The 12,366-nt window shown below is 39.8% G+C and overlaps 1 protein-coding gene across 1 annotated transcript; it reads right to left on the minus strand.

Annotated features, from left to right (window-relative positions):
- Positions 1 to 1,216: 1,216 nt before the first annotated feature.
- On the minus strand, positions 1,217 to 2,235 carry LOC131950526 (neuropeptide FF receptor 1-like; the record flags this gene model as incomplete). The annotated part of the gene is made up of 2 exons (XM_059312721.1): positions 1,754 to 2,235; positions 1,217 to 1,333 (listed from the first exon to the last, which is right to left on the minus strand). Coding segments are annotated over exons 1-2 (469 nt in total), but the record flags the coding sequence as incomplete, so codon positions are not given.
- Between the last annotated feature and the right edge of the window lie 10,131 nt (positions 2,236 to 12,366).

A 12,366-nucleotide genomic window follows, 5' to 3' on the forward strand; every position in this document is an offset into this window, starting at 1 on the left:
CTCAACGGGCCATTTTTCTCGTCTAACAATAATAATACTAATAACAATAACAATAACCAATAAAAATTAATAATAATACTAAAACTAATAATTAATAATTAATAATAACAATAAATAATAATAATAATAATAATAATAATAATAATAATAATAATAATAATAATAATAATAATAATAATAATAATAATAATAATAATAATAATAATAATAATAATAACTATCATATTGTTATTATTCTTCTTATTATTTTGTTTAATAGTAAAATGAAATGGGGTTGTAAGAAATTTTTAATTTGGAAAAGACAAAAGGCATCAAATGTTTGTTTTTAAAAAGATCCCTAAAATTATTTCACCTAAAACCTTTAAACCCCCCCCCCCCCCCCACTCTGTCTGATGAATGAGATCAATAGCTAGGTGAAAAGATCGATAATTACCTGCGGCCACTGCTCATCGCACCATTTGTCCGTACGGTCCCGCCAATACTGCACGTACTGTTTCCTCACGAATAGGTTGGGGGAGGCTGTGGCAAGGGCCGCTAGCCAGGTGCAGGCTGGGGGAGGGGGGGAGGAAAGTTCGAGAATATTAGCAGCGGTGTTCTAGTTGTCTCACAGTTAGATCTCTCACCTCAAATGTCACTGCCAGATGTCATCAGATGTCACTGTCAGATGTCATCAAAATTATCACCATGGTCCCAGAATTTAAAGCTTCCCCCACGTCAGATCTCTGACAGTATTTCAACACATTTCTCTGACTCCCCCCCCCCCTTTTTACCTCCCACCCCTCTGTCACACATCTTCACAAAAAGCAAGACCCCCATAAAATGACGTCACACTCAGCCTACACCCCCCCCCTCTCAAAATTGCAGTTGAATTTTTTTTTTAAAACATCGATATTTTTCCAAAATCTTGTCAGAACTCTTCAACATAGAGTATTTTAATCAATTCCTATTACAATTTATTAAAACAGTTTTCTAAAACGCGAAATAACGTTCGTTTTCTAACATTTCTTTTTTATAATGCAAAAGTGTGGCGTCGCAACATCTGAATTCCACCCCCCACTCCCTCTCATCACACACCGTCACAAAATTACGCCCCCCCCCCCTTATTTATGGACGACCCCTAAGTCTCAGTTGTTCCAAACAAAAGTAGGCAATACAACAATGGCGTCACATGAAAGCCTCAGACTTGCGTCAGAGGTGCGTCAGTCAGGTGACTCACCGATGATGACGCCTGTCGTGACGGGCGGCCAGTGGGCGCGGAAGGGAAAGACGATGGCCACAAACCTCTCCACGGAGATGACGGTCAAGGTCAGGACGCTGGTCGTCACGGCCGTCACTGGAACATAGGAGGGGCGTGTTATAGGGGAGGGGCGTGGGGGAGGGCGTGTTATAGGGGCGGGGCGTGGGCGTGTTATAGGGGTGGGGGAGTGGGGTGTTATAGGGGCGGGGCGTGGGGAGGGGCGTGTATTAGGGGCGTGAAGTGGGGGAGTGGCGTGTTATAGGGGCGGGGCGTGGGGGAGGGCGTGTTATAGGGGCGGGGCGTGGGGAGGGGCGTGTATTAGGGGCGTGAAGTGGGGGGAGTGGCGTGTTATAGGGGCGGGGCGTGGGGGAGGGGCGTGTTATAGGGGCGGGAAGTGGGGGAGGGGCGTATTATAGGGGTGGGAAGTGGGGGGAGGGGCGCTTTATAGGGGCGGGGGTGGGGTGGGCGAAAGGTAAGGGTGCGATGATGTGACATGTGACGTGAGACGACACCTACCCTGTGCGAACGTGGAGAAGATGCACATGAAGTAGCCAAAGGGCCAGTTGTTTGAGATCTGGTTGCCCAGGTGCACCCACATGCAGAACATGCCCACCAAGAGGTCACTGACCGCCAGGTTCAGGATGAAGACGTTGGTCGTTGTCCTCATCTTACGGTTGAGCAGGATGATGAGAATGACGATGAAATTGCCCACGAGGTCCACCAGCATGGCCAACACGTAGAAGGTGATCTTCAGGGCCACCTCGGTCACGGCCATCTCAGGGAACTCAGGGGCGTCGTACTCGATGGTCAGGGAGGAGTTGAAGGTCTGGACGACAGGCGCCCCGGGGGTGCATGTCAAGTTCACCATCTCAGGTCTGCTCGCCCGCTAGTCGCTCGTCTGCTGGTAGCCACTTGTCTGCTGGTAGCCACTTGTCTGCTGGTAGCCACTTGTCTGCTGGTAGCCACTTGCTTAACAACGATATTTAAAACGGTCACATATAGACGTTCTGTGAAGGAAAAGTCGTCGAGACAGGAGAGAAAGTTTATAATAACATAATGTTATGTATGTTATATATATATATTATATATGTTATAATTTATATGTTATATATGTTATATATGTTATATATGCTATGTATGTTATATATGTTATATATGTTGTATATGTTATATATATGTTATACATGTTATATATGTTATACATGTTATATATGTTATATATGTTATATATGTTTGTATATGTTATATATGTTATATATGTTATATATGTTATATATGTTATATATGTTATATATGTTATATATGTTATATATGTTACATATGTTATATATGTTATATATGTTATATATGTTATATATGTTATATATATTATATATGTTTGTTATATGATGTTATATGATGTTATATATGATGTTATATATGATGTTATATATGATGTTATATATGATGTTATATATGATGTTATATATGATGTTATATATGATGTTATATATGATGTTATATATGATGTTATATATGATGTTATATATGATGTTATATATGATGTTATATATGATGTTATATATGATGTTATATATGATGTTATATATGATGTTATATATGATGTTATATATGATGTTATATATGATGTTATATATGATGTTATATATGATGTTATATATGATGTTATATATGATGTTATATATGATGTTATATATGATGTTATATATGATGTTATATATGATGTTATATATGATGTTATATATGATGTTATATATGATGTTATATATGATGTTATATATGATGTTATATATGATGTTATATATGATGTTATATATGATGTTATATATGATGTTATATATGATGTTATATATGATGTTATATATGATGTTATATATGATGTTATATATGATGTTATATATGATGTTATATATGATGTTATTTATGATGTTATTTATGATGTTATTTATGATGTTATTTATGATGATATTTATGATGTTATATATGTTAAATAAGTTATATATGTTATATATGTTTGTTGTATATGTTTGTTATATATGTTTGTTATATATGTTATATATGTTATATATGTTATATATGTTACATGTGTTCAAATGAACGAAGAAAGATGGATGGTTAATAAATTTAAAATATCTTACAAAATGTAAAGCTGGAGTTAGCTCCCCTTAACTTCCCATAGAACTTTCTAGATTGAGATAACACGTCCTGTGTAATCGGGCTAAAGAAAAAAACTTAAAATGGGGGCAACTTTGGGTCTCATATTCCTAGAAAAAAAAACTGATTTATTCAAATACATTTTCTGAGGAAACAGAAAAGAATAAGTTCCCCCCCCCCCCCCCCTGCTTACATGAAATCGAGTAAATTCTAATCCACACCATTTTAAGACGATTGTACCTGGACCAGAGCCTTGAAATACCGCGAGAGTTATCATACAGCGATCACACAGTACAGATACCCAGCGAAATCTAATATCAATCTTATTTTGTACGGGCATACACCAGAATGTTCGAGAACCAGAGAACAGTCAATCCATGACGTCATGATCATCTAGGGAAAATAATTGCCACTTTTAATTAACATGGACCTTCATTGGTTTCAGTTGAATGTACAATACCAGGCTACCTGTGCACATTTTTTCCCCACGTTTTCTTTAACTTGCTTTCGCGTCTTTCCAATCAAATCTTTCGATCGAAATTTCGGGCACTTCCCAGTTAGCTAGCGCGCTGAAATTTTCAGGGAAGCTTTGTTTCCGATGACAATAGAATATTCAATTGTTATTATTACTAAATTGATCCATGGAAACATTTTATTGATCATTTTAGACCGCTATATAATTGTACAAAAACGTGGGGGGAAAAGGGATATAACCCAGTAATTGTAATTTGATGAAAACAAGGTTCGGTACTCTCCCTCTTTTTGCTTACTGAGTAGTTGTCACGCGGTGTTTGTGTACAAACAACCAGAACGTAACAACTGGTGGCCAGTATGGGGGAGACGATATGGTCGAGTGGTTGGGCACACGATTGCTAACCCACTCGACACGGGTTCAAGGCACGTGTTTTTTACGAGTTGTCTTCGTTTTACCCAAAAAAAAAGTGAATGCGAAAAGATAAAATCGATAGCAAGATTTTAAAGCAAACAAACAGACAAAGACTAAAAAGTAGAAAATAATTATCATTAAAAAAGTTTTAAAAAACCCACGTTTTCTGATTGAACTAAAAAGTAGAAAATAAATGCTATACATCACAATAATGCAAGCGATCACTCTACTATAAGCGATGAAAAACGTGGGGCGCCGTGATTTTCTTACAGTTTCTAATACTGTTGACTCTCTACAGGCTCCCTAATAAAAGTCAATAGTATTATATAATCAATAGTAATATAACGTTTACATCATATATTAACAATGACCGATAAAAAACTTTTACTTCGGCGCCCCACGTTTTTCATCGCTTGCATTATTGTGATGTATATCATTTATTTTCTACTTTTTAGTTCAATCAGAAAACGTGGGTTTTTAAAAACTTTTTTAATGATAACTATTGTATGATCCATACGACGATTGTCAAGAGAAGTAACTCTGGCTCAACTATTTGAATGATAGATCAGAAGTGAATGCCACTATAGCAGTCACGTGATGCATGTCAGCGTGACCGTTTGACAGACGACACCACGTGATCGCCCCCTGAGATTGAAGAACAAAAGAAGCAGACGATAAACTCACGCGCCAATAGTGTGACGTCATTCTCAGGTGGATGTGTCAACTAATCAAGTCGTCGGTCTAGAAAGTAATCAAGTCATCGTCGGAATTAATTATCTTGTTGTTCAATTTATGTTAATTAATCTTCATATTTTGTTAAAAAAAATCTTTTTTTCCAGAATTTGTTTCCAAATTTTGCTTAGAACTAAAGTCAGTATACAAAAATAAAAATAACGCGCTATTGGTAGAGATCTTTGGTCGTTGAAGTTTTGGTCGCTCATAAAATATTGACACATTTTTAGCGCCCGACACTTTAACTATTAGATCTCAATTTGTATAAAGAAAAAACAATTTGTTATGTAACTAAACATTCCACCAGCGTTTAATGTAACTTCTCTTTCGGTTTAGAGTAAACTAAAATTAAAATTTTCGCAAAGTTCAGCTTTAATAGTACAAGGGCTTTAATTTTTAAAAATTCTTCTGGCGAATCTTCTTTTTAATTAGGAATTATCTTGGTCAAGGCCATGTCCATAGTTTTAGACAAAGTTTAACAAAGGGAGCTAATTAAGTCTGGAACAGCAGCTCGTATCTTGATTTAAAAAGCATTTTATTTTAACACCAGCATTCACTTAACATGACTAGAATCCTAAACCATAACTTGAACCACACCATTCATCTTATCGCATCCAATCCTAACCCCAATCCTAACCCTAACCCCAAACCTAACCCTAACCCTAACCCCAAACCTAACCCTAACCCTAACCCCCAACCCCAACCCCAACCCCAACCCCAACCCCCAACCCCAACCCCTAACCCTAACCGTAACCCTAACCCTAATCCTAATCCTAATCCTAATCCTAACCCATCCCTAACCCATCCCTAACCCTAATCTAACGCGAAACTTTAAAAGATAGTTGCATGAGGTGCTGATGACGTATTTTACTTGCGAGTCAAATACACATTTAACGCCATAACATTCAATCAATTAGAAACATCAGATAACATCACATTGAAACATCACATTGAAACATCACATAACATCACAATGAAATATCACATAGAAACATCACATAACATCACATAGAAACATCACATAGAAACATCACATTGAAACATCATATAACATCACATAGAAACATCATATAACATCACATTGAAACATCATATAACATCACATTGAAACATCATATAACATCACATTGAAACATCACATAGAAACATCACATAACATCACATAGAAACATCACATAGAAACATCATATAACATCACATAGAAACATCATACAACATCACATAGAAACATCACATAGAAACATCACATAGAAACATCACATAGAAACATCATATAACATCACATAGAAACATCATATAACATCACATAGAAACATCACATCAAAGCTATCTTAAAAAGATCATAAAATTGATGGATAAAAATAAAAAAAGCCCACCTAACACAAGCCCACCTAACACAAGCCCACCTAACACAAGCCCACCCAACACAAGCCCACCTAACACAAGCCCACCTAACACAAGCCCACCTAACACAAGCCCACCTAACACAAGCCCACCTAACACAAGCCCACCCAACACAAGCCCACCTAACACAAGCCCACCTAACACAAGCCCACCTAACACAAGCCCACCTAACTAACACAAGCCCACCTAACTAACACAAGCCCACCTAACTAACACAAGCCCACCTAACCAACACAAGCCCACCTAACCAACACAAGCCCACCTAACCAACACAAGCCCACCTAACACAAGCCCACCTAACACAAGCCCACCTAACACAATCCCATCTAACACAAGCCCACCTAACTAACACAAGCCCACCTAACTAACACAAGCCCACCTAACTAACACAAGCCCACCTAACACAAGCCCACCTAACACAAGCCCACCTAACCAACACAAGCCCACCTAACCAACACAAGCCCACCTAACACAAGCCCACCTAACCAACACAAGCCCACCTAACTAACACAAGCCCACCTAACACAAGCCCACATAACCAACATAAGCCCACCTAACTAACACAAGCCCACCTAACACAAGCCCACCTAACACAAGCCCACCTAACTAACACAAGCCCACCTAACTAACACAAGCCCACCTAACTAACACAAGCCCATCTAACACAAGCCCACCTAACCAACACAAGCCCACCTAACCAACACAAGCCCACCTAACACAAGCCTACCTAACCAACACAAGCCCAACTAACACAAGCCCGCCTAACACAAGCCCACCTAACCAACACAAGCCTACCTAACCAACACAAGCCCACCTAACTAACACAAGCCCACCTAACACAAGCCCACCTAACCAACATAAGCCCACCTAACTAACACAAGCCCACCTAACACAAGCCCACCTAACTAACACAAGCCCACCTAACTAACACAAGCCCACCTAACTAACACAAGCCCACCTAACTAACACAAGCCCACCTAACACAAGCCCACCTAACCAACACAAGCCCACCTAACCAACACAAGCCCACCTAACACACGCCTACCTAACCAACACAAGCCCAACTAACACAAGCCCACCTAACACAAGCCCACCTAACACAAGCCCACCTAACACAAGCCCACCTAACACAAGCCCACCTTACCAACACAAGCCCACCTAACTAACACAAGCCCACCTAACACAAGCCCACCTAACCAACACAAGCCCACCTAACCAACATAAGCCCACCTAACTAACACAAGCCCACCTAACCAACACAAGCCCACCTAACCAACACAAGCCCACCTAACCAACACAAGCCCACCTAACCAACACAAGCCTACCTAACCAACACAAGCCCACCTAACACAAGCCCACCTAACACAAGCCCACCTAACACAAGCCCACCTAACACAAGCCCAACTAACACAAGCCCACCTAACCAACACAAGCCCACCTAACCAACACAAGCCCACCTAAACAACACAAGCCCACCTAACCAACACAAGCCCACCTAACACAAGCCCACCTAACCAACACAAGCCCACCTAACACAAGCCCACCTAACCAACATAAGCCCACCTAACTAACACAAGCCCACCTAACACAAGCCCACCTAACCAACACAAGCCCACCTAACCAACACAAGCCCACCTAACACAAGCCCACCTAACACAAGCCCACCTAACCAACACAAGCCCACCTAACCAACACAAGCCCACCTAACCAACACAAGCCCACCTAACCAACACAAGCCCACCAAACACAAGCCCACCTAACCAACACAAGCCCACCTAACCAACACAAGCCCACCTAACCAACACAAGCCCACCTAACCAACACAAGCCCACCTAACCAACACAAGCCCACCTAACCAACACAAGCCCACCTAACACAAGCCCACCTAACCAACATAAGCCCACCTAACCAACACAAGCCCACCTAACCAACACAAGCCCACCTAACCAACACAAGCCTACCTAACCAACACAAGCCCACCTAACGCAAGCCCACCTAACCAACATAAGCCCACCTAACACAAGCCCACCTAACACAAGCCCACCTAACTAACACAAGCCCACCTAACACAAGCCCACCTAACCAACACAAGCCCACCTAACCAACACAAGCCCACCTAACCAACACAAGCCCACCTAATACAAGCCCACCTAACCAACATAAGCCCACCTAACCAACACAAGCCCACCTAACCAACACAAGCCCACCTAACCAACACAAGCCTACCTAACCAACACAAGCCCACCTAACGCAAGCCCACCTAACCAACACAAGCCCACCTAACACAAGCCCACCTAACTAACACAAGCCCACCTAACACAAGCCCACCTAACCAACACAAGCCCACCTAACCAACACAAGCCCACCTAACCAACACAAGCCTATTTTCTGGGATTACATCAGAAAATCTGGCAAAAATCCAAGATCAAAATTTTAATAACAAAGCCTCTACGTGGAGCCGGAAAATACCGGCTAAATTTCCGGCACCGGAAGTTCTCTTGTTTCTGATGCCTGGGTGGATTTTTCTTTGAGTGAAAATAGTGTGTGTGTGTGTGTATGTGTGAGTGTGTGTGTGTATGTGTGTATGTGTGTGTGTGTGTGTGAGAGAGAGAATGTGTGTCTGTGTGTATGTGTGAGTGTGTGTGTGTGTGTGTGAATGTGTGTGAGTGTGTGTATGTGTTGTGAGTGAGTGTCTTATAATGTGTCTGCGTCTTGATGTTGAATTAAAATCTCAAGTATGTATCACCAGCATGTATCACCAGAATGTATCACCAGCATGTATCACCAGAATGTATCACCAGAATGTATCACCAGAATGTATCACCAGAATGTATCACCAGAATGTATCACCAGCATGTATCACCAGCATGTATCACCAGAATGTATCACACAGAATGCTGGTTGGATAAAACATCACAAAGACAAAAAATGATGTCCCATGATGTTTGCTGAAAAAGTTTGAGTGTTCTGAGAATTTGTGACATTTGAAGCAGGAGCTCAGATAGGTGGATAGACAGGTGGACAGACAGGTGAACAGACAGGTGGATAGGCAGGTGGATAGGCAGGTGGATAGGCAGGTGGATAGGCAGGTGGACATACAGGTGGACACACAATAGAAGTGTGATTGGCTTGTTGACAAATAAAACGACAGCCACAAAAATGCCGACGGATGAAATGTCCCACTGTCCCGGAGATGATTGTGTTCGCTGGGAAGGTTTCAATCTTTTATAACGTTTCTCTGATTACATCACTCAGATTTATTTTTACCCCCATTGTTTTCCTTGTTTACCCGAGGTAACTCATGGCAACGCCAATGTCTGTTTACCAGATGCAAGGGAAGCTATCAGTGTTAACAATGAAATTGTCGTTCCTTACCACTATACAAGTATAGAGTATCTGATTCAACTGGTGATGCTAGTCAACATTTTGTTCATGTTTGTTACGGATTGCATGTGTATGGTGCTATAGACGTGATGAGTGCAGTGGTATAAATGCCATGTATATGCGATAGATATCATGTGTATGGTGCTATAGGTGTCATGTTGGTAATCAATGAACGGGCAACATCATCAAGGGCCAATATCATGGAAATCAAACATAGAGTATTTTTCTTTAGGTTTTATATTTGCCGTCTGGAAACAGTTGATGACGTCACGTACAGGAGCAGCACCAAAGATGGCGTCTTATGTTCGACACAAAGTTTGACATGTGACGCTAAAAATGTAACATCCTTTTTCAAATCCCACAATGTTTCTCACTTAATCTCAGGTTGTTATTGATAATCTTACAAAAATCTCGCGTCTTAATCAGGCGGTCGATTGTGTTTAGCCGTCACAACATCACGGCTTATCTTCTTCAATTACACGACTAGACTTTTAGACACTTACACGACTAGACTTTTAGACACTTACACGACTAGACTTTTAGACACTTACACGACTAGACTTTTAGACACTTACACGACTAGACTTTTAGACACTTACACGACTAGACTTTTAGACACTTACATGACTAGACTTTTAGATTGGACACTTACATGACTAGACTTTTAGATTGGACACTTACATGACTAGACACTTACACGACTAAACTTTTAGACACTTACTTGACTAGACTTTTAGACACTTATATGACTAGACTTTTAGATTAGACACTTACATGACTAAACTTCTAGACACTTATATGACTAGACTTTTAGATTGGACACTTACCTAAAATCATATCGTTTTGTGTCTTAGCACATCAACAAAATCAGCAAACCAACAAATTAAATGTATACAAAACATCGCACGTTATAAATAAATTTAAAATCTGTATTCTTAAAAACAAAAAATTGTATACATATTGACCAACGAAAGATAATCTCGATCAATGTATCATTTTTTACCGTTTATACCTGTTAATTGAATACAAAATAATTCCTTTTTGTCTGAGGCTAGCCATGCACCTACATTGTTAACCTCTAACATCGTAGTGGCGTCTAAACGATCACAACAGTCGGTGTCAGTGTGTACGCTCGTACAAAAACACATACAAACACACATATAAACACACAGCACACAGACAAATGAATTAGGACGCTAATGAGACACAATTGCCGGTTGGTCGCGTCAATAAATCCTGGCACCAACATGGCGCTCAGGATATCCTGGGTCACGTGATCTGGGTCCATTAGTCCGATAAACTAAAAAGTTTAACACTCCTTAAACTATTGACACAAACACAGGCTAGTCTAAGTACTAACACAGACTATAAGCTACACACTGATACAATCTACACACATAAGCTACACACTGATACAATCTACACACATAAGCTACACACTGATACAATCTACACACAAAAAGTTACACACTGATACAATCTACACATATAAGCTACACACTGACATAAGGGGGGGGGGGGGGTCATTCATAAATGACGTCACGCTTTTTTTGGACGATTTTTTACCTTCCCCCATCCCCTACGTCACACGTCGTCACAAAAAGCCACACCCCCCCCCCCGCCTAAAATGACGTCACACCTCAACCTGCAACCCCCCCCCCCCCCCTCAAAATTGCTGTTGAATTTTTCTTAAAACATCGATATTTTTCCAAAATCGTGTCTGAACTCTGTCAACTTAGAGTATTTTGATCAATTCCCATTACAATTTATTAAAACCGTTTTCTAAAACGCGAAATAGCGACTAAAACTCGTTTTCTAACATTGCTTTTTTATAATGCAAAAAAGTGACGTCACACCATCTGAACCCCCCCCCCCCCCCCCCACTCCTCTCCCTCATCACACACCGTCACAAAATTATGCCCCCCTCCCCCCTACGAGTGTGACGTCATTTATGGACCACCACTAAGCTACATAAGGACTAGAACTGTATAGTGAGCTCATATAGATTTGTAATAAACGGGTGGACAATAACACTCAAAATTAGAAAATAAAAAAATATTTAAAAAAAACTATAGCTACAAAACGTGTGGACAATAACACTCAAAATTAGAAAATAAAACAAATATAAAAAAAAAACTATAGCTCAAGCTTTTAAATGACCTGAAAATAAGAAAATAAAACGAATTTATTTTCTTTAATCAAAGCGTTTGTGACTAAAATATATAAAAGATCTCATGCGCAACCTAAGCTTTTATTAAAGAAAGTAAATTAGTTTTATTTTCTTATTTTCAGGGCATTTAAAACTTGTTGCTTAAAGGTTTTCTTACAAGATTTGATTTACTTCACAACGTCTGTTTGTTTGTTTGCTTGTGGCAAATCTTGTAACTCAATTTTGACCGACTTCTAATGCAGCGATTTCGTTCAAACTTTACAGCTACGTTCCACTTCAATAACAAATCAGTTCTATTTATTTTTTAAAGTAATCAGATGTTTAATTAGTCATTTAAAACTAATTAAACGGTTCCGAAACTAAGTAGAGATAACAAAATTAAACTACTCGATAGATTAC

This window comes from Physella acuta, unplaced genomic scaffold (assembly GCF_028476545.2).
Source record: "Physella acuta isolate Inbredline_101_S28 unplaced genomic scaffold, ASM2847654v3 ptg000769l, whole genome shotgun sequence".
Taxonomy (NCBI): domain Eukaryota; kingdom Metazoa; phylum Mollusca; class Gastropoda; family Physidae; genus Physella; species Physella acuta.